The sequence below is a fragment of the Heterocephalus glaber genome, unplaced genomic scaffold (genome assembly GCF_053883595.1).
Source record: "Heterocephalus glaber isolate CG9 unplaced genomic scaffold, H.glaber_assembly_v1.0 deba00001509, whole genome shotgun sequence".
Lineage (NCBI taxonomy): Eukaryota > Metazoa > Chordata > Mammalia > Rodentia > Bathyergidae > Heterocephalus > Heterocephalus glaber.
In genome coordinates, this window is record NW_028258325.1 from 2,016,535 (window position 1) to 2,039,964 (window position 23,430).

General features: G+C 44.3%; 1 protein-coding gene across 4 annotated transcripts in view; it reads left to right on the forward strand.

Moving 5' to 3' along the window:
• The window catches only part of Htt (huntingtin), a 126,513-nt gene that overhangs the window by 21,795 nt on the left and 81,288 nt on the right, over positions 1-23,430 (forward strand). For 3 of the 4 annotated variants that reach the window (XM_021260365.2, XM_004847368.4, XM_021260368.2), the window contains exons 3-10: positions 9,414-9,534; positions 13,494-13,553; positions 14,053-14,132; positions 15,762-15,900; positions 19,149-19,290; positions 19,919-20,097; positions 21,550-21,748; positions 22,875-22,922. In XM_021260365.2, coding sequence (XP_021116024.2) covers positions 9,414-9,534; positions 13,494-13,553; positions 14,053-14,132; positions 15,762-15,900; positions 19,149-19,290; positions 19,919-20,097; positions 21,550-21,748; positions 22,875-22,922 — 968 coding nt within the window. The remainder of the gene's footprint in view (positions 1-9,413; positions 9,535-13,493; positions 13,554-14,052; positions 14,133-15,761; positions 15,901-19,148; positions 19,291-19,918; positions 20,098-21,549; positions 21,749-22,874; positions 22,923-23,430) is intronic. The other variant, XM_087187788.1, reaches the window with a different exon arrangement.

A 23,430-nucleotide genomic window follows, 5' to 3' on the forward strand; every position in this document is an offset into this window, starting at 1 on the left:
CAGCGGGAGGGATGGTGACCGGGAAGCCCCTTCCTCTGGACCAGGAGGAATGGGACGACAGCTCAGAAGCCCCTACCTGTGGGCCAGGAACAGCGGGACTCAGTACCTTGGTCCGGTGATTTGGTGTCCTCTGCATCTTTGTCTAGCACTCTTGATATCCACTTATAACCAATGGCACATCATAGTTTATCAGCTTTTGCCTTTCTCAGCAGTAGAGATGATGGCATGGCTTACAATGGATGGGATACATACAACTCAGTGAGACCAATAATATGGTATCCATTCTAAAAATCATCTTGGGTTTGCTATTTTCACATTTGTTGCAGTAATGTGAACAGCCTGAGACTGTCCAGTTGATTGTCTCTGATTTGTGTGTTCCAGGCAGGGGGCTGCTGGCTGACACTGCTGTGGGCTCCTGTGTTGGGGTTGGTGCGGTTGCAGGCAGATGAGAGAGGGCGGCCTCCCTTTCTGAGCTTTCTTACTAGGTGAACTAGCAGCACCTTCTTGCACGATGTCTTTGCCAATCTCATCCTCATTGCTTTTTTGTCTTTCCAACCACTGTTCCTAGTAGCTATGGGTGGCCAGTGTTTTTAGGCCTATTTCCAATGAATAAGAGACAGTCTGTACCTATATTTTTTGGGGATGTGTGAAAAACTCTCCTTATCTTTCTTTCTCTTGAAGTAAGTAATTCATGTTTTTCTGGAATCCCGGAAAGAGCACTTCATAATTTGAGTATGGTGCCACACTCTTGTGATCCTAGCATTTGGGAGGATGAGGCAGGAGGACCCCTGAGTTTGAGGTCAGCCTGAATGACCTTGTCTCAAAAAGGAAAAGGAAAATAACTTGATATCAGTACCGGCAGATACTTGTGATTCACTTGTGTTTTAAAATATTTATTTGCCTTTGCTTTTCATTTTTCTTTTTTTAATTGTTATTATTTTTTGAGACAAGGTTTCACTACGTAGTTCAGGCTGGTCTTGAACTCATGGCGATCTTCCTGGTCAGCCTCCCGAGTGTAGGGACTACAGGCATGTTCCACCATGCCCAGTTCTTTTTTAAATTGTAAAATACATTCAACATAGAATGTACCTTTTAACTATTTTTAAGTGCGCGATTCCTTACATTCATAACATCACCATCATCCGTCTCCACATCTCTTTTCATCTTCAAAAGTGAAACTCTGCCCATTAAATAGTGGCTCATGCCCAGGTTCCTAGCTCCTGGGAGCACCATTTGATTTTGGGCCCCTATGCATGACTCATCTAACTGGAATTGTGCAGTGTTTGTCTTTTTCATAGTTTATTTTTAATGCCACATTGCATTTGTATTTTATATTTTCAAAGTGATTTCATGTAGAATATTTCATTTCAGTTTAACTCATTCCATCATTTGTGAAATATGGTTGATGATTCTTTTTTTTTTGCTACCGGGAATCCAAATTCGGGTCCTTGTACTTGCGTAGCAGGCGGCAAGACCACTGAGCATATCCCTGGCCCAGCTTGTGATTTTTTTTTCTGTCTAATTTGTAGAACAGCAAGAAGAAAGTGAAATAAATGAGAATGTGTACCGAAAATAAGAATTTAAATATCCCAAATTAACATGCTGTTGTGGCAAATAATACTGTGATAAAAGTAGGGGAAAAGTTTGAATTCTGTATCCTCCCATGTAGCCCACTGATTTTAGATGAGTTTTAACATCTTGAAACCGCTGGGGTCTCATTTATGAAATGTCAGCCCCATTTACAGAGTTCTTGTGGGATCAGATGATAAATATGAAGAAGTAGCTTTATCAGCTGCCTGGAAATGGAAGTACATCCCATTGTTATGCACACTGTCCGGAGCTATCAATTGTCCTTAATTTTGTGTGAAGTGATCTTAATACTGGCAGAGATTTGGTGACTTGCTGCTGCAGCCCAGCTTTGTTCATGGCATTGTCACCACCCTGGTCCCAAGGAACATCATGTGTCCTTGGAAGCTGCTGACTCAGGACATGAGATCTCTTTGAATCTGTGTACTTCAGTCTTTATGCTTATTTTGGGTTTTGAGAATCCTCCATGGAATTTATGGACTGTTAGCTCAGGTTCACATATTAGTAAAGTATACTGAGATATCTTAAGGTTGATTGGTGATCTGTTTGCCATCTTAAAGCATAACAATAGCCATTAATAGTTTTCACAGCTGGGAGTATAGCTTGGTGATATATTGTCTAGCATTCATGAGGCCCTGCTCAATACCAGATACCTCAGGGGGAGAAGTTTCCACATTAGTTTATTTTGTCTGTTTTTATAGAGTAATGCTGAGGGTTGATTATACTTCTCCATGTACAGAGGAGCATGTCAACAGGAAGCCTTGGGACCCAGAGCAGTCTTTGGTCTCATCAGATGGAGTCAGTTTGTTTCAGACTTCGTTTTAGGCCATAAAGCCAGCCTTAATGAATACAAGAAAGTTGAAATACTATTGGGCATCCTATCAGATCACAGTGAATTGAAGCTGGAAATCAATAGCAAAAGAAAACACAGTAGATAAACACACAGATAATGATTAATATACTTTTGAATGATCAGTGACTGGATCATTGAAGAAATCGGGAGAAATTAAAAAATTGTTAGACTCAAATGAAAATGGAAGCACAACATACCAGATTCTCTGGGACACAATGAAAAAAGTTAAGGGAAGGGGCGAGGATTTAGCTCAGTGGTTCCACTGCCTGCCTTGCAAGCGCAAGGTCCTGAGTTCGATCCCCAGTACCAAAAAAAAAAAAAAAAGTTAAGGGAAGCTTATAGCTATGAGTGCCTACATTAGAAAAACAGAATGATCCTAAATAAATAACATAATGATGTATCTCAGAGTCCTAGAAAAAAAAGAATAAACTAAACCCAAATCAAATAGAAGGAAAGAAATAATTAAAATCACAGTGAAAGCTCATGAAATAGAGATTAAAAGAACAATACAAAGGATTAATGAATCAAAGTTGATTAATGAATCAAAGATAAAATGAAAATAAACTCTTAGCCAATCTTACCAAAAGATACTGAGAAAGCTCAAATTAATTAAAGGCAGAAAAAAGCAAAATTATGACAGACTCCATGGAAATCGAATAATAGGATTATTAGAAACTATTTTGAAGACTGGGTGTGTGGCTCCTGGCTATAATTCCAGCACTTGGGAGGCTCAGGTGGGAAGATTGCCATGAATTTGAGGCTAGCCTAGCTACATAGGCTGGTCCTAAACTACGCAGTGAGATCCTGTCTCCAAAAAAAGGAAACTATTTAAAAAACTTACTTTCCAATAAGTTGGATACCATGCCTGCCAGGCAAGTGCGAAGTTCTGAGTTTGATTCCTGGTACCAAAAAACAAAACACCAATAAGTTGAAGAAACTGGAAGAAATAAGTAAGTTTCTAGATACAAATGACCTACAAAAATTGAACCAAGCGCAAGGACCTGAGTTCGATCCCAGGTACCAAAAAAAAAAAAAAAAAAAATTGAACCAAAAAGATATAAAAAAACTAGAGATCAATAACAAGCAATGAAATTGAAATAATAGAAACTTTCCCAACTAAGAAAAGCCCAGGACTTGATGGATTTATTGGTGAATTCTACCAGACCTGTAGCAAAGAACTAATACCAGTGGCCCTCAAACTTTTCCACAGAGTAGAATGGGGAGGACTATTCCAAATCCATTCTATAGAGCAAGCATTGCCTTGATACCAAAACTGCATAAGGACTCAACCAAAAAAGAAAACTACTGACCAGTATCCTCAATGAACATAGATACAAAAGTCCCCAATAAGATTCTTGTAGAATTCAGTGACCCATTAAAAAAAATCATGCACTATGACTAAGGTGACTTCATCCTACGGATGCAAGGATAGTTCAACATATGTGAATCAGTAAATATAGTACACTGCCTAGATAGAAGTAAGGATAAAAACCACAATCATCTCAGTAGATGCAGGAAAAGACCGAAGTCAACATCCTCTTATGATAAAAGCCCTGAAGAAAATAGACATAGAAGGATCTTTCCTGAAATTTATAAAAACCATATGTGACAAATCCACAGCCAACATCCTACTGAACAGGGAAAAACGAAGTATTTTCTCTAAAATCAGGAAGGAAATGAGGGTGTTCATTCTCACCACCCCTGTTCAGTATAGGTTGGACTTCAGCCAGGGCAGGTAGGCAAGAGAAAGAAAGAAAAAGAACATAAGTAGGAAGGGAAGAGGTCTAATTGTCCCTAATTTTAGATGATGTGATTCTTTATTTAGATAACTATAAAAACTCCACCAGACCGCTGATAGACCTGATAAACAAATTCAGCAAAGTGGCAGTATATAAAATCAACACACAGAATTCAATAGCTTTCTTATACTACTGCATCAGTAATGAGTCCACCAAGAAGTAAATCAGGAAAATAATTCCATTTACAAAAGCCTCAAAAATAGAACAAAACAAAAAACCCTAATAATCAACCTAGCCAAGAAAGTGAAAGAGCCTTCTGATGAAAATTACAGAACACTGAAGGAAATTAGAGAAGACGTTAGAAAAGAAATTAGACATTCCATTAGAAAATGTACGTGCTCCCTTGTTCATGGATTGGCCGAACTAATATTGTTAAAATGGTTATATTACCAAAAATGATCTACGAATGCAGTGTCATCCCTATTAAAATATCAACAGAATTCTTCTTTTTTTTTTTTTTGGCAAGGTAGAAGCAAAATCTTTATATGTAGATGAAATGATAACAGCATTCTTCACAGAAGTAGGAAAATTGTAAAATTCATATGGAAGCACAAAAGACCCAGAATATCCAAGTCCTAAGCCAAAAGCAATCCCAGTATCTGATTTCAAATTATAGTGCAAAACAACATGGTCCTGTCAGAATAGACATTTCAACCAGCGGAATAGAATAGAAGACACAGAAACAAATCTGTGCACCTGCAGCCAGCTGACTTGACAAAGGGGTCAAAGACATGCTGGGGAAAAGCCCGCCTCTTTAGCACATGCAACTGAAGGACTGGATATCCACATGCAGAAGATTGCATCTAGAGTCCCATCTCCCACCCTGTACTGAAATCAAGTGAAGACGGATCACAGACCTAGAAACTTGACTGCAAGCTTTGAAGCTGCTGGCAGAGAACAGAGGAAACACTTGAAGGCACTGACACAGCAGACTTCCTGAGAGGCCCCCAATAACAGAAAGTAACATCTAGAGTCAGCAGATGGGATTGTATCAAATTAAAAAGCCCAGCACTGCAAAGGAAACAACAATAGAAGAGACAACCCACAGAATGGGAGAAAATCTTTGCTACTCCTCTGATAGAAGCTTAACATCTAGAACAAAGAACTAAAAGCAAACAAACCCAAATAGCTCAATTAATGAACGAGCAAATGAATCCAATTGACACTTCTCAAAAGAAGTACAAATGGCCAATAAGTATATGAAAAATGTTCAGCACGTTAGGCCATAGGGAAATGCAAATCAGAACTATATTGAGATTCTATCTTTTTTTTTTTTGGTACCGGGAATCAAACTCAGGGCCTTGCACTTGCCAGGCAGACACTGTGCTGCTGAGCTGCATTCCCAACCATTAGGGATGTACTTTGAATGATATCCTCTTGCAAATACTTAGGGACTTTTATCTAAGCAACCTGTTACAAATATAGTGTATCATGATAAGTTGGCTTGGTAAAAATAAATATTAAATAAACCATAGATTTCTCATATATTAGCACAAATCAGTTTGAAAATAAGATCTAATTTGTAGTAATAAAAGTCCAAGGAGTTGACAAGACATATGCATAAATTATGTACAGAATGTTGCTGATGTTCCTGAAAGTTATAGGCAACTATTTTACTTCCCAGATGGGAAGATTTCTCTATCATAAAGTTGGACTTTTTCTAAGTTCATATTTTAAAAATCACCTTGATCAAAGTTCCAGTGGTACTTTTGAGCTTTATCATCTACTAGAAAAAATACATAATTATTGCAGAGGAAATCTTGAATCATTGATAATATGGTCAGACCTGGTGTATATTAAAACACATATGGAACAGAACATTAGAAAAGTACATGTGTGTGTATCTGTGTATGAACTTGTAATAAAGATGATACATTTCCCTACTGAATATTTTGGGGAAAATGATGCCTCCACCTCATGTTTGCAAACAAACATAAGTACTGTACCTAAATATGAAATAGTAAAGTCATTACTACAAAAAGAAAATTTAATCTTAGAGTTGGGCTAAATAGAGGAAAAATTATTTTGACTAGAATACAGTTTAAAATGTCAAAATCCACCTTAGACAAAACAAAAAAATAGCCGGGCATGGTGGTGCACACCTTAATCCCAGCACTGGGGAGGCTGAGGCAGGAGGATCTCTGTGTTTGAGGCCAACCTAGGTGACATAGTGAACTCAGTGCTGGCCTGAACTACACAGTGAGACCCTGTCTCAAAAGAAAAAAAAAAAAGGGTCAACTTGGGGAAGTATTAATGGCATATAAGTCAAAAGTTTAATAGCCTGTTTGAAGAGCAGTTATAAATCATTCTGAAAAAAAAACTATCAGTCTGAACAGGAAAATAGGCAAAGAACGCAAGAAAGTAGTTTGGAGAAGACTATGACTGGACCAAAAGCCAGCTGTGCGCACCTGTAATGCAGGCTGCTTGGGTGGCTGAGGCAGGAGGACCACGAGTTCTGTGCTAGTAACCAGAGTAGCTGACACTATGTCATGCTTCCTATGGAAGTGCTGAAGCCCTAACCCCAGAGTGATGGTATTTGAAGGTGGGGACACTGCCCAGGAATTCTGGATGGTAAAAATAGTACGTAAAAACATTAAAGCAGGTATAGTAATTGTACCGTGTGTTCTACAAGCTAGAGAAGAGAGTAAATACGTCAGAGACAACACACCAGAAAACTGGTGCTGGACTAAGGTGCGGACGACAGCAGGCCTCTCTGGGAACCATGCCTGCCTCAAGTCAGGGGAGCACTTCTGGAAGGCAGGGAGAGGGAGACCCAGTAAAACTCTGTGGGATTCAGACAGAGGTGAAATAAAGACCCCCAGGTGCACAGAGGCAGAAATGCTCCATGTCTGACAGGTAGCCGTTATCTAGAAATCTTTTAAAAAGTGTTTCAGGCAGAAGGAAAATGACTCCAGTTTGAAATCCATGTCTACACGAAGATTGAAGAACAGTGGAAGTGGTGACTGTACCATAAATACATGGTCTTTGAAAGCACTTCCCCCTTAATTTAAGTTGCTTTCAAGAGGCTTTTTTTTTTTTTGGCACCAGAGACCTTGCACTTGCTTGGCAGGCGTGGTGGCACTGAGCTAAATCCCCAACCCAAAAGAGGCTAATTTTTAAAGGACTTATTTAGGTTTTAAAAGATAATTTGTTTAACACAAAAACATTTAGGAGTTTATAACATGTGTAAGTAAAATATATGATGAACAGAAATGGCAGTATACTTAGGTAGAAGAATGCCCGCTACTCCCACAAAAAATGTCATCAAGCCCCAATCCCTGGAACCTGTAAATGTTACATTATAAGGAAAGGGGTCTTGCTGGGATGATTACATTAAGGATTTGGGGTATAAAGATTACCTGGATTACCTGGGTGGGCCCTAGAATAAAGTCATGTGTGTCCTTATAAAAAGGAGGCACACACAGAGCCCACGAGAAGCTGGGTGGGGACAGGTTTGAGGGGGCTGCCTGGAGTTGGGTGTGAAGTGGCTTCAAACTGCAGAATGTGGGCAGCTGCCAAAGCAGGAGGGCAAGTGAGGTTCTTCCGGCAGCCCAGGGGGTGTGAGGGTGTGTATGCAGCACCTGTTGCACCTTGATTTCAGCTTGGTGCTACTGATTTTGGACTCTGGCCTCCAGAACTGTAAAAGAATACGTTTTTATAGTAAGCCACTCAGTTTGTATTTTATTTTATTTTTGGGTACCGGGGATTGAACTTGGGTCCTTGCACTTATGAGGCAGGCAGTGGAACCAGTGAGCTAAATCCCTGGCCCCTCAGTTTGTATTTTTTTCTTTTTTTTATTTATTTTTGTACCGGGGAGCAAGCACGGGTCCTTGCGCTTGTGCAGCAGGCGGCGAAACCACTGAGCTAAATCCCCGGCCCTGAAACTTTGTTTCTTATTGAAGTAATATAATATTTACTCAGGTAGAGTGTGATAAAGTTATATACTATAAACAATAAAGCAACTACTAAAAGCACAACAAAGAACTATTGCCTGCAAACCAAAAAAAAAGGGAGATGGAATAGAATCATAAAAATAATCCAGAATAAGCCAGAAGTAGGGGAAAGGGAAATAAAGAGCATAAGGGACAAACAGGAAAGAAATAGTCCAATGGTAGATCTAAACCAATTTACAATAATAATGACATTAAATGTAAAAGGCAAAGATTTTTCAGATTGAATTAAGCCAAGCCCTGTAAGTATATATAGCCTACATGAATCCCACTTTAAGTAGGAATGCACAAATAAGCTAAAAGTAAAAGAATAAAGGGCTGGGTGTGGTGGTACACACTTGTAATCCTAGCACTCAGGAGGCTGAGGCAGGAGGATCACTGAGTTCAAGGCCAGCCTGGCTTACTTAGTGAGTGGAGGCCAGTCCAAACTACATAGTGAGACTCTCTTTAAAAAAAAAAAAAAAAAAAAAAAAAAAAATATATATATATATATATATATACATACAGAGAGGGGGGGGGCGGGGATTACACTGCCAGCTGGAAGCCAGAGTAGCTGTACTAATCCCAGACAAAATGGATCTCATAGCTAAGGCTGCTACTTGAGACAGGGTGGCTGTTTCCTAATGAAGGGGATCAGTTTTCAAATGGGTATAATCATCCTAAGTGTTTATGCCCCAACCGCTTAGCTTCAGAAATACATGAAGAAATGTTCATGTACCAGTTCCCCATGATGAATGTACATGCGAACACATACTAATAAAAATTTGAAAATACATGAAGGAAAAGTAGATATAACTGCAAGTAAAAAGTTAAAGCCAGAGATTTCAGCAGCTTTCTTTAATAATTTATAGAACATATAGGCCTAAAATTGGATCTAGAAGACTCGACCAGTTACTCCCCTATTGTGACCTGATTGACATTCATGGGACACTACACAATTCACTCATCATGTTTTCACAGAATGTCTGCCAGTGGAGGCCAGATGCTGGGCCGCAAAGCAAGTTAACTATGAGAGGATGCAAACCCAGTGACCCTCCTGCCTCAGCCTCCCAAGTACCTGGGATTACAGGTGTGTGCCGCCACACCTGGTTACAGTTCTTAATTTTCACGTATGTCCCTTTTCTCCTGCAGAATCCATCCAGGATACTGGGCAGCTCATAGTTTCTGATCGTGTCTCCTTAGGTGCCTGTTGGTTGTGACAATTTTTCTTCTTTCTTTACTTAGAAATTCTCCAGAATTTCAGAAACTCCTGGGCATCGCCATGGAACTTTTCCTGTTGTGCAGTGATGATGTGGAGTCAGATGTCAGGATGGTGGCTGACGAATGCCTCAACAAAGTTATCAAAGTAAGAACCCTGGGGCTCTGTCACCTAGGAGCTGCAGTCATGGTAGGCAGGGAGGAGTCACCTCCAGCCAGTGTTCTTGTGTCTGGGGTGGCTTGGCCGGAGGATGTCTGCAGCCTTCCATCTCAGGCATTTAATTTAGGTACCAGCCCAGGGGGAAGGCGCTGTTTCCCTGGTACTGTGGGGGTCAGAGAGGAGCTCTGAGGTAGCCACCTCCTGCTCCCGGGGGAAATGTCTGGGGCACTGTTTGGGTGAGCATTGCCCTGAGAAAGCAGTGGAGCAGGAGTGAAGTCTAGCTTTGGTGTTTCTAGTGTCCCCTCCTCTGTGTCCTTCACCTGTCCCTCCTGAGAGAGGTCAGGCAGCACTGCTTGCAGGTAACAGTGGGGGTTCTCGAGCTACTGGGCTAGCTAGAAGTAGCATGACATGAGTGGGGGCAAGGAGTGCCCAGCACAGGGTGACCAAGACAGGACAGCACTGTTGCTGGGTCTCTGTGCTGGGAGAGGGAGGGAGGGAGGGCGGAGCACTGGGCTTGCTCTGTCCTTGTGTCTCAGCATCTGCTCCAGTCACTGTGGCTCTAATCTGCTGTTCCTTTTTTTGTTTGTTTTCTGCTGCCGCTGAAGATTAAAGTCCTTCCTCTGTGCCCTGATTCTTAGCATTTTGCAGAACTATGCTTGTTTTTATCATTCTGCCCTTACTTGTGTGAGTTCCTGTCCTGGTCCTCTGATTTGATTACACCTTGAGTTTGTGAATGGGCCTTTTGAATTGAGCCCACAGGTACGTATTGCTCCCTCTGTAGGCTGACTGGTGCTGATGAAGGGTCTGTGACAGTTCTTGGCACTTTCTCCAAAACCTGTTTCTTGACCATAGTTAAGGAGAATGTGTTTCTTATTCTCCTCTCTGCAGGGTTCCTGTTTTATTGGACCTTTGAAGTTTTTCCTCTTTTCCCCCACTACTATACTTCTGGTCTGAGCACTGAAATTTAGATAAGGCTTTGAGAAAGGGTACCATCTCGTCCCTTTCCTTGAAGACTGACTTCTTGGTCATACTCACTTGAACCAACAATTCCATCCTTCCAAGGGTTAGGTTTGTTTTTCTTTTGGTACCGAGGATTGAACTCAGAACCTTGCACTTTCGAGGCAGGCACCAGAACCACTGAGCTAAATCCCCGGCCTTCCAAGGGTAGGTTTGTTATTTCCCTTCCCTGTTAGTCTTAGGACAGAGCTGTCCTATGGTCTCTTTCCAAAGCTTTACTTTGCAGAGTGTCAGATCTTACCTAGCCCAAGCAGTAAACTTCCCCTCCCTTCATGGGTCCAGCCTCCTCAGGAAGGGAGTCACCCAGTTGCTCCTGTGTCTAAGGAAGTCAAGAATTATACTAGTCACTTCACCATTATTGGGATAAAGTACCTGATATATACAACTTAAAAGAGAAAAAGGTTATTATGGCTCACAGTTTCAGAGGGTTCAGTCTGTGCTCAGCTGGTTCCCAGGCAGAAACATCCTGGTGGAAGGATGTAATGGAACAAAGCTGCTTCATTCACAGTGGCTGGGAAGGGAGCCAGAGAGGAAAGGGCCCCGTAGGTCACCCCTGCCTGGCCCACCCAGACACACCCAGACGTTGTTTCTTAATCCAGTCAAGTTGACAGTCACAATTAAAGGATATACGAATCATTGATAGGCAGAATGTGTAGAGAGGTCTGTGTTAGAATCTTGCCTCTATACTTATCAACTGAACAACTTTGGAAATGTACTTAATTTCTGTGAGACTCAGTTTTCTCAACTATAAAATGAGACCAAAGAGTTTTTGTTGTGTGTACATGTTTGTGTGGGCATTGTCACATCCTGGTCCCTTGGGGTGGTAGCCAGTAATTTTATTAGTAATATAGTTTTCACACTTTGCCCAGTGAAGTGGACCATGAAGGGGCATGGTGTGACCGTGCACCTGCTGCTTTCTGTTTTCTGTTACGTGTGTCTCAGGAGTCCTGTTGCCCAGGGAATCTTTCCTGCCTGGGTGGCAGATGGTCTCCAGGCCACCATGCTTTTTTTGTTCAGGGCTTCTGTGTAGCTGCTGTCGTGCCTTCCCTGCACCTGAACTTTGTTCCTGATGCTTTTGCCTGCCCACAGTGACTTGATGACAGGCTCAGTGTCACCCGCTGTGTGTGGCTGGGGCACTGGTGCCCCCCACATGGTGGTGTCCCACAGTGTGTTTGCAGATGGCCTGTTTCAGTTCCACTTGCTTCCCCAGGCCTGGATACTCTTGCTCACTTTTATTATTTGCACTAGCAGGACCAGGCCAGGCTTTCCCTGGTATTTCAGTTCTTTTGAAAGTTCTTTATTTTTTTATGGTGCTGGGGATCAAACCCAAGGCCTCAAGCATGCTAAGCATATACTTTTCCACCAAACTGCTTCCCCAGCCTGATGCAGGGGTGGGTAATCATGGATAGCCTTGTGCGTGGCAAGGAGGTGGTCAGGAGGGACAGACAGAGCAGTAAGACTCAGACCCTCTGATACCGATTGTTTTGGGCTTGAAGCCTGCCTTCCTCAGCCTTTCCCGGAGTTGCTGGGCAGTGGGCTGGCCCAGGTCTGGAGGCTGTGCACAGTGGCTCTAGGTTGCAGCTGTAGGCCCCGGTTCTCTTGCTGCCCTACTCTCTGCTTCTTTCCCATTTCGTCTGTGTTTCCAGTCTCCAGGTGCAGAAGTGCCAGCGTCTCACAGTACATCCCGAACATAAGACAGCCTCTCTCCTCCCTTTCGTTTACAGTTGGTGTGAGAGTGTTTGCTGCACTCAGATCTGCCTCCTTGTGTAGACCTGTGGCCGTGAGGTTCAGTGGGTGGGAGTAGGATCAGGGTCCAGCTAGGTTTGCCCGCCTAGCGGCAGAAGAGGGTGGGCTGGGACTCCTGAGTACTCCTCAGCCTCCCACCCTGTGATCTTGAGTGGCCTCAGCCGCAGTCGTCCGTGGACCACTAGTGCAGATGGGAGGCTCCTGTGAGAGCTTTAGAGTTCATTTTAAATTTGATTTACATAGTATTTACCATGAAAGTTCATTCTTTGTCCTTCATGTTTTCTTTGGGAGAGCGATCAGTATCTGGTGTATGTGATGACTTCTGCATACATGTGGTTCTCTCTTTTTGGTACCGGGGATCGAACTCGGGACCTTGTGCTTGTGAGGCAGGCGGCGGCACCACTGAGCTACATCCCCAGGCCTGCTTCTCTCTTAATGAACGACTGCCTAGTTTAGTTTTAGTTATGTTTTACTTCGCCTCAAATGGAAGATCTGGTTCCCTTTTAGTTTTCTTTAGGCCCAGGAGAGGACTGTATCCTCCATAAACAGATCTCCTGTACTTCCCAGTAGGCTTTTTTATCCCTTTGCTAAACATCCTTTTTGTGTGTGTGTTTTACAGTTTTTATTGGTACAATTTAGATATACATAGTGATAACTTTCATCAGGAGATTTGTACTTGTACATAATATATTTTGCTGGTTCTTTTTTTCCCATTCCTTTCCTTTCCCTTCAACCTCTCTTCCCCTCCTTATTTACAAAAGTTTTATTTCTATTTTTTTCCTTTTATTCTTTTTTTTTGTCCCTTTCCTTTCCCCCTCCCTTGTTCCCCTTCCCATTTGAACATTTTCTTCCCATTTCCCAATATCTGTTATACACTTTTGGTCCTTATTTACACTCTCAGTTTTGCACACCAGAGAAACAATTTGGTATTTAAACATGAAACGTGTGTCTGATTTATTTCACTTTAAGATGCATCCATTTAGTTACAGATGTCTCAAGTTTATCCTTCTTTATGGCTGAGTAGTACTCCATTGTATAAAAAACCCCACATCTTCTTTGTCTGTTCTTCAGTTGATGGGCACTTGGCTCTTTCCAAGCTTTAGGTATTACACACCGTGCTGCTATAAACATGGGTGTGTGTATATTGCTGTGATATCGTGCTTTTAATTCTTTCTCCCCTGTAGGCTTTGATGGATTCCAACCTGCCAAGGCTCCAGTTAGAACTTTACAAGGAAATCAAGAAGGTAGGCAGGCCTTCACTTTCCATTGTGCTATATGGGCAATGAGCAGTATATGGGAAGCTATCTTTTAGTTGAAAAGTAAAACTGTGAGAAGGAAATGCTGTTTGCAAATGTTGACTTTATTGTTCTACTTTGCTTCAAGAGGTTACTTTTCATTAGATGAGATGGAAGTTAAAAATGGCAACTTAATTTTTTTATAACTTTATAAATGAAGCCCACTGGACCTTAAAAAATCCCTGAAGTAGTTCCCAGATATGTCATATATTTAACTAGCTTGGGGGCCAGGGATTTAGCTCAGTGGTTCTGGCACCTGCCTTGCAAGCACAAGGTCCCGAGTTCCATCCCTGGTACTAAAAAAAAAAAAAAAAAAAAAAAAAGATATATATTTAACTGGCTTTTTCTCTAAAAGGAGAAAATATCAGAGAATGTTTTGTTTCCATGCAACCTCTTTATGGCAATCGTGTGCTCTTAACATGACACTTTGCTGATTAAACCCATTCAGAACGGCGCCCCTCGGAGCTTGCGTGCTGCCCTGTGGAGGTTTGCTGAGCTGGCTCACCTGGTTCGGCCTCAGAAGTGCAGGTATGTCGGCCCTCTGGGCCATTGTATCATTGCTGTTGGTGGGTGGCCGCTCCTGGTGATCCTTTCCATCTCAGCGCGTGTCCCCTCTGCGCTTCTTCCCGCCCCGCCGCCTGAGGTGGGCTGCCTCTGCCTTCTATGCTTGCGCTTGCCGGCTCATATTTCCTCCCCAGCACTGACCCTGTCGGGAGTACCCCACGCACTTCACTCCTGGGCTTGCTTGCTTCGTGTCCTATCCTCTGCCTGAGACTTACAGGATGCAGACCCCAGAGCAGCAGGGGCCTTGCTGTCTTGTTCTCTGCTTCGGCCCCAGATAATCAGCAGCCTTATCACCACCAGTTCTAGGAGTTACAGGAAAACAGGCATTGTCTACTACAGTGGTTGAAAAGGTGAATGTTGGACTGTGCATAAAGTTTTGACTGGTCGAAACAGTTTGTAGCGGATTAAAAAATAATACAGGACTGTAGTTTTCATCAGCTCCTCCCTTTTCTCAAACTGGCACAACATGCCCATGTCCCAGAGGGACATGTACCCTCAGCTCTCCCCGAGAAGCTAGTAGGTAGAGGGGCCTAAACCCTGACTGTTCATGGGTAATGGTGACATATTGCTCTGAGGTTGCATTTGGTTAAACATCTTGTATGGGTGTAGGACACACTCACTAAGGAAGTTTCTTTTTATAACCCCTTTCCTTTTACTCTCTTTATATTAATGCATGGATGTGTTGAGAATTAAACTCAGGCCTCACTACACATTCCCAGCCCAACTATCCTTATTTTGAAAAACTTGTTATAGTCCTGAAGCAGCACACCCCAAGTTCCCCACAAAACAGCTGAAGTGACCTTAAAAGACATAATCGTCTTGATGTCCCTGCTTTAGGGTCTCTCCTTACTCATCCTCAGTGCCATTCACATGCAGTCCAGACCCCTCACCCAGGCCCCCTGGCCTCGTCACTGTAGACGCAGTGCACTCTCTCAAACAAGTCACTGTATTTCCCCTCAGGCCTCACAAAAGAATACCCTCCTTTGAGAGGCCTCTGGCCTCTTGTCTAACGTATTCCCAGCTACCCTGGGCTTTGCGTCAGGAAGTGGTCTGTGCTGCCAGTGGCCTTGAGTGCTGCCTGTCCAGGGTCGCTCACTGTTTCTTCCTTACACGTTTGTTTCCTCACCAGAAGTCCAGGTTGCAGCTTGAAGGCCTTGATTGGTTTGAACGTGTTTTCTCCTTTTATTTTATTTATTTATGGTACTGGAGATCAAACTTGGGTCTTTGAGCTTACAGGGCAGGTGGCAGAACCACTGAGCTAAATCCTCGGCCCTAGTTTTCTCCTTTTAAAGGAAAGTTATATTCACTTGAATATTTTTAATGTACTGTTTTCTCATATTACCTATGGTTTCCAATTGAAAATGAGAATTTTCATACCTCTTATAATTCACTGCAGATAGCTTGAGCTGAGCTTAAGAGTCCTCTGAAACTGGAATGATGGAGGCCAGTTGAACTCCATCTGTGTCTAGTCCTCCTGGTCTTCTAGCTGAGCACTATTAGTCTGCTTTAAGGGCCATTGTGCTTATACACCTGGCTTTCCCCCCACAGGGAGCTAGAGAATCTGTAAAATGACAAGTCTTCTTTTGCACACAGGCCTTACCTGGTGAATCTTCTGCCATGCTTGACTCGAACAAGCAGGAGACCTGAGGAATCCGTCCAGGAGACCTTGGCTGCAGCTATTCCCAAAATTATGGCTTCTTTTGGCAATTTTGCAAATGACAATGAAATTAAGGTATGATTGCTGCCTCTGGTGACAGCCATGTGATTGATGCTGTGAAGGAGTCTTGTGGGCTTAGCCTCCTGGTTAAACAGTCGCTTGAGAGTACTTTTTGCATCATATTGTGCTTCATAATTTAGTTCCCCTTCATCTGTGTCACTTTGAGGGAGTTTCTATCCACTTCTGCCTTTCTGTCACCAGGGAAGAGTTTAGTAGGGAGGTGGTTCAGAGAGTCAGATTCAAATAGCACTTTCTAGAGCAGATTGTCTCTGGTGTATAGGACTGGCCCTTAACCTAGCTGAGGAGAGAAACTAGTAGCAGAGCTCACGGGGGCCCGTGGCTGTGAGTACCCTGTAGTCCCATGGCCACACAGCAGTTCAGTTGCATTTCAACAGGCCACTTGCAAGGTTGCTTTAGGGTTTTTTGTTTGTTTGTTTTTTGTTTTTTGGTACTGGGGATCGAACTCTGGTCCTTGCACTTGCCCAGCAGGCGGTGAAACCACTGAGCTAAATCTCCGGCCGCTTTAGGGTTTTTTTTTAAGATGTCCAGATTGCAACTGTGTCTCACAGGCTGCAGCTTGTAGGGTTCGTGGCCCCTTTGTGTTTGTGGCTCTGCTTGGGCTCCTGAGAGTGCAGTGGTGAGAGCCCTCCCTTTGGAGCTAGGTGGACATGGACTGGAAGTCTGTCCTCTCTGCCAGCTCTTTCCCTTTAGGCCAGTCACCCAGCCACTTAGCTTGTTTCTTTCCTGTTCTTAAGATGGGACCTGAAGGGTGTAGTATTTGGGGATGGAAATCATTTTTCCTCAGTAGTCAGTAGTCACCTGGTACTCTTCCCTTTGGTCAGTATTTGTTGATGTGGTCTCTGGGCGTCTTCATTTTGTGTAGTGTTCCCATGGAGGGCTCTTCTGAGAGTGAGGCAGCTCACAGGTTCTGTCCTTAGTCCTATGCCCTTGGGTAAGCTGTTTAGCCCTCTTTTTTTTTGTACGGGGGATTGAACTTGGGACCTTGCGCTTGTGAGGCAGGCAGCAGAACCACTGAGCTAAATTCCCGACCCTGCTTCTTACTTTTTTTCTTGGAGCTTCAAAGTTTTTTCCTTAATATTAAGGTGATATTAAAACCCAATTTCATGAGGCTTGGGATGATGAAGGGAGATGATGACTCTAAAAACTTGAGTGTAGTAACTAAAGCCTCATGCTCAGTGAGTAGGGCCACTGCCACTCTTAGATTCAGTCCACCCTCTGAAGTAGGGTGGCTGCCCCTGGGCTTGCAAGGCAGAAGAGGTGTGGCTGTTGCATGGTGGGGCTGTTGGGAGCAGCTGCCTCTGTGACACCTCTGCTTGGCAGGGGCTGGAACCAGACAGATGGTGGGTAGTGATTTTTTTTTCTTTCAGTCCTGGAGATCAAATCTAGGGGTGCTCTACAACTGAGCCACACCACAGCCCTTTTTATTTTGCGACACAGTCTCCCTAAGTTGCTCAGACTGGCCTCGAACGTTTGATCCTTCTGTCTCAGCCTTGTGCTTAGCTGAGGTTATGGGCATGTGTCACTGCATCTGGTGAAAGATAGTGGGTTTTTTCTTCTTTTTTTGTGGTCCTGGGGATTGAACTTGGGCTCTGCACTGAGCTGTATTCCCAGGACTTTTTAAAATTTTGAGACAAGGTCTTGCTAAGTTCCTAAGTTGCCCAGGTTAGGCTTGAACTTGCAGTTCTTCTGCCTCAGCCTCTTAGTACAGATCGTGTTTTGTAGTTATAGTTCTGGTTATGGTTTTTTTTTTCATTTTTGTATAGAGTAGCCACTAACTATCTCTTTCCAGAATTTTTGGCATTTAAAAAAGTCTTATTTCTCTGCTTCTGTGTCCTTTTATGTCTATTCAAATTTATTATCAGTGAAGTTCAGGAGTACTAAGAGCACTATAAACGAAGATAGTGGCCCTTCTCTTTTTCTCCTAAGCCTTGTCTTGTGGGCGGACACAGCCCTTAATATTTCACATTCCTAAGTAACATGCTTGGACTTCTGTTTTTGGATTTCTGTATTTTAGACATTTTACAACGAAGAGATAGATTTAACTTTAACCTTTCTCCTATCTTTTCACTGTAGTTATATCAGCATTCAATATGCTCTCCTCCTGCCTCAGCTTCTGGAGTTGCTAGAATTCTGGTTGTGCACCACCATGCTTCCTCATGTGTACATTATTCCGTGCAAGTAAACAGTCACGCTGCATACACAGGAGTATATCCCTTTGTACAACTTTCCGTTTTCCTGGAGTTAATTATTGCCTCTCCTACACTTATTGACACTCCCTAGCTGGCACGGCCTCATCCCGTCCAGCAGCTCTGCACGCTGCATCTCATGCAGTTGTCCATGTGACACACTGTGGTTTGGTGGCGCCTCCCCTTGGTAGAGTGTTCCACCCAGAAACCCCCCGCTCTGCCTGTGTGGCCTAGCTGCCCTTGTGTCTGTTGCCTGGTTGATCCCCAGGGCTCTCCTCTGCTGTCTTCCTGGGACTCCTTTGCCAATCACTGTGGGATGCCTGGGTCCGAGAGGCCATGTCTCTGTCTTGTGGAACACAGTCCCTGGTAGCTTCCTGAGAAGGAATGGGCAGTAAATTGAGATTTGGCATTCCTCCAGATGCCTTCATTTCTTCTTTATGCTTGGTTGGGTGTAGTATTTGGGGATGGAAATCACTTTTCCTCAGTAGTTGGCAGTCGCCTGGTACTCTTCCCTTTGCGTTTTTGTATTTATATTTGTTGATGTTGTCTCTGGGCATGTTCATTTTGTGTGGTGTTGTCATTCCCCGGCCGGGTGCGGAGCCATGGGAGCGGACCTTCTCTGGCTGCTGAGGCTTTACCTTGCATGTAGGGAGGGCATCAGCTCTGTGGGGTCCTTACTGTGGTTTAGAAAGAAGGAGGCAGACCATGTGTTTATCAGTCTCCTGACTATCCCAGGTTTGGGATTCTTCCATTCAGCTGTGGGAAAGTCTTAATTGTTTGTAATTTATACTTGACAAGAATTTGAACCTCCTAATCCTTGTTTTCTTCTTCCCTTTTTTTGGATTTTTGAGACAAGGTCCTGCTCCGTAGTCCATGCTAGCTTTGAATTTGCAGGCAGGTGTACCACGCCTGGCTTTTTTATGTGTGTGTGCTGTGGATCAAGTATATGGTAAAGCTACTCCAGTGCTCTCTTCCAGTTCAAGTCCACTTTCATGAAACATGCGATAACCCTCACAGCAGCTTCATCTTTGGCCTGTCTGGATTTTGTCTTTCCAGATTCTGTTGAAGGCGTTCATAGCAAATCTGAAGTCAAGCTCCCCTACGGTCCGGCGCACAGCAGCTGGCTCGGCAGTGAGCATCTGCCAGCACTCCAGGAGGACGCAGTACTTCTATAGCTGGCTGCTCAACGTGCTCCTGGGTAAGGTCCCTGCCTGGTACTTCCTTAGGACTAGAAGTCTTGGCTAAACCAGCTGATCCCTCGACGTCCAGACCTGGCTGCGGCTCTGGGCTGCCGGGTAACTGAGTTGCACCGGGCCTGCTGTGTGCACATGTAGGGTCTGTGACTACAGCTGCTGCAGTGCCCACGGGCATCTCACTGGCCAGGGGAAGCGGAACAATGTGCGGCCTGACCCTCCTCTGTTCTTGCAAGTCCCCTGCTCGCAGTTTTTCCTGTAGTTTCAGCAACTGTGGAAATCACACTAGTGAGTGCTGGACTGGAGGTGCATGTTTGCTGTAAAATAACTGCCTGGCATGGTTGCAGTCGATCTCTGTGAGGGCCACACTAAGCTGAGGCCCTCCCGGATCTGGGCACCCAGTCTGTTCTTCCAGTCACGTCTGTGCCCACTTTGTCCCTTACACCAGCCTTAGTAGAGGGCGGTCCTGCAGGTCTCTTGCTTTTAAAAGTCTCTGAGTAGGGGCTGGAGATTTAGCTCAGTGGTTCTGCAGCCAGCCTCAAAAGCACAAGAATCCGAGTTCGATCCCCAGTACCAAAAAAAGTCTCTGAGCAGTGCAGCAGCCGTTGAGAAGTCCTGTGGCTCCGTTTGTAGGTCTACTGGTTCCAGTGGAGGAAGAACACCCTACACTCCTGATCCTCGGGGTGCTGCTTACGTTGAGGTATCTGGTGCCCTTGCTGCAGCAGCAGGTCAAGGACACAAGCCTGAAAGGCAGCTTTGGGGTGACTCGAAAAGAGATGGAAGTGTCCCCGTCTGCAGAGCAGCTGGTCCAGGTAGGACAGGGTGACGTTCTGTATTTAAATCACAACCAACAAAAGATCTGAGTGATTTGTGTGCGAAGGGGCGGAGCTGAGCATGAGCAGTGTGGGCTCTGGAGCATGGCTGCTTGACTGGTGATCTCCCCGTGTCCATGTCATTGGGAGAGTGTGGCAGGTGCTGAGGGTGTCACATACGCTGGGATAGGGTTGTGACTGTGCGTGCACACTCAGGAAGTGCTGACTGAGCATCCGCCCCATCCAGCACGGTGCTGGGGGAGGCCTGGCCACCCTCACACACTGGGCTGGGCAGGGTATGCACCAAGCACGTGTGTGGACAGAATGTGGACACTGGTGGCCTGGCTGGTGCTAGTGTGCCTTGCACACACGCTTTTTGACAATAATTGTTTGGAGATAAATTCCAGCAAAAGGAGACATAAATCCAATAAAAGAAGAAGCTCTGAAATCCAGGAAACAAGATATCTCACCTAGGATTGTGCTCAGAGCAGTTCTGCCATGGTTGTTGTCCAGGTGTTTCTCAGGGAAACTATGCACAAAAGCAAGCACTGGCCAGATGGGGCCTGTGACTCCAGTTTGCCTTCCTATAATTTAGGGTTATGCAGCTTGCAATCAGAATTGCTTAAAATCAAGTATTAAAGCTGCTTGGGAGACTTTGACTTTTTTTTTTTTTGTGCTGGGGATCGAACTCAGGACCTTGCACTTTTGAGGCAGGTGGCAGAACCACTGAGCTAAATCCCTGGCAGATTTTGACTTTTTATTTCATACTGTTCTACATTGACTTCTAAGCAAGAAATCTAAGTATTTTATGATAGTAAAGGTAAGGTTGGGACATTTAACAAACATGATTGTGAAATTTGAATTTTAGGTAAATAGTAAGTAATTTTGTAATTTTTCTTCCAAACTGCATGAGACATACTACAAAATTATTTGTTTGTCTGAAATTGAAATTTAGCTGAGTACCCTGTGTTGTAGCCGGCAGCTCTAATGTGAAAAAGAATAAATTCGCTCATGCATATAATGTGATACAGTAAGTAGTAGGCGCACTAATAAGATGTGACCCAAGATGCCTTTCACGTTTCTGGCAGCTCTGACATGGGTGCTTGGAGCCTGCTTTGGATTGTTGGGAGTGTCCACCCACCTCCACCATGGTGTCTGCTGGGCTTGCTCCCCTCCTAGCACTAGTTTTGGGAAGTGGAGAGCTGAATTAGCGCACCACTGCTTGAGGGGCAGTGCTCAGTTTATTTCTAAGGGTCAGTATGCCAGTGAAACATCACAGGTGTCCAGAACACATGGACACCGCGACCACACTGGCAGAAGTGACAGCGTTTAGAGGGAGAGATTAAGGTGCAGACTTTCCCAGCAGTGACCTATCAAAAAGGGAAAGCCGTGAGACATTTTTAAGCCACAGTTGAGCACTTGCCTTTTTTTTCCTCCTGTGTCTCTTTCTAGGTTTACCAGCTGACTTTGCATCACACAAAGCACCAAGACCACAATGTGGTGACAGGCGCCCTGGAGCTCTTGCAGCAACTCTTCCGCACACCCCCGCCTGAGCTGCTGCAGGCGCTGACCACTCCTGGGGGCCTGGCTCAGCTCTCTGTGGCTCAGGAGGAGGCCCGGGGCCGCAGTGGGAGCATCGTGGAGCTTCTAGGTGTGTTCTTGGTGAGGTCTGCTTGCAACCACCTCTGGTCACTGGAGACCCTCGAGCACTGTGGGGCTGCAGTGTGCTAAGGCATCCCTGCCGAGTTCTTTGCCTAAACATACAGTCAGCTTGCAGGAGACCTGAAGTTTAGAGTCAGGTGGCAGAATGAGGCCAGATGTTGGACAGCTGGACCCTGCTCTGACTGCACTGCCCCTGCCTGGCATTTCAGGTGTTGCGAAATGAAAACAGGAGGGTCTTTCCAGGACTTTTGTGTTAATTTGCCTGAGATGGGATCTTGAAGCCTTGTCTGGGTTTCAGAATTCCTTTCTGCTTTCTGAGTCCTGACTTTAAAATCCTTTTCATTCCCAGCCCTGATGTATACCTCTGGTTCTGGTCTCTGTGCTTCTCTGTACTCGTGGGGCTTGGGCTCTGAATGTACAAGGGGCTGCTCAGGCAGCTCAATGGGTTGACTTGAGGTACCCTTGGAAGCAGAGATAGGCGGGGATCCCTGGGTCTCCACCTCCAGAAGTGGGCCTGGTGTGCAGCAGGTCTGTGGAGCTCCTGGTGCCTGGGCGTCTCTGTGGCTGCTGCGGGGCCCGGGGCGGGATGGGGAGGGCAGTGTGTGTTCTCATGGGGCCTCTGCACCATGCTGGTGAATCAGCAAGAATCTGACTGGGCGCCTGAGTGCTGCCTCATGGACGTGTGTTCGGCCTTTAGGGAGAGACGTAGATGTGCCCGGCTGCCCTCTGTGCTGCAGAGTCCTTTCCTGATGGACTGCATGTCTTCCAAGTGTTTATCTCTAACAATTGTTCTCAGTGAACATCTCTACTTGATTAGTAGTTGATGAAATAATCTGAGCTCTCTACTGTTTTTAATTTGGCTGTTAAAATGCAGCTAATTATAGTTCTTTTGGCATTTCAGTTATATCTTCAGAACTCCATATTTGAATGTTAATGTACTTTTCACATTGAAATTAAAAGATGTTGCACTATGGTATTTAAGCACTTCCTTTGGAAATATGTTGACATTTTCCCCAGTTTTTAAGTTGCATCAAGCTTTTTGAAGATGTTCAGATTTCTTCTGATTTTAATAGCTTATTACTTTCTTTTGATCTATCACTTTCTGTGGTTTACAGTTGGAGGGGGTTCTTCATGCAGTCCTGTCTTTTCAAGAAAGCAAAAAGGTGATTACTTCTGAAATCTGCATCTTGTGTTGAGTCCAACTGCTTTTCCTGTGTTTCCCTTGTGCCCTGGACCGTCTGCCTCCCTTCCCAGTAGAGTGATTGTGTGGGTGAATGTTGCTGGAGACTGATAACTAGGCCTGAAGTTATGTAGGGTAGCTTTTAAAAGTTGCTTCTGTATCAGATCTGCTTCGTCATACATCTCTAATGTGTTATGTCAGAGGTCAGCAGGCTTTTCCCATCCCATGAAGGGCCACAGTAAATATTTTAGCATATGGGCCACTGGTCTTTTTACAATACTCAGCTTGGCCCTGTGGCTGGAAAGCAGCTGTGGACAGTTTGGGAGATCTGGGCATGTCTGCTCCAGCAGACCTCACTTCCAGACACAGACGGGCTGCCTCTGCGTAAAGGTAATGTACCTTCCTGAAGAATTTGACTAAGCCAAGAATGCTATCAGTAAGTAGTTAATCATCTTAACTCAGGCCTGGTTATCGATTTCAGCCCTGCTTGA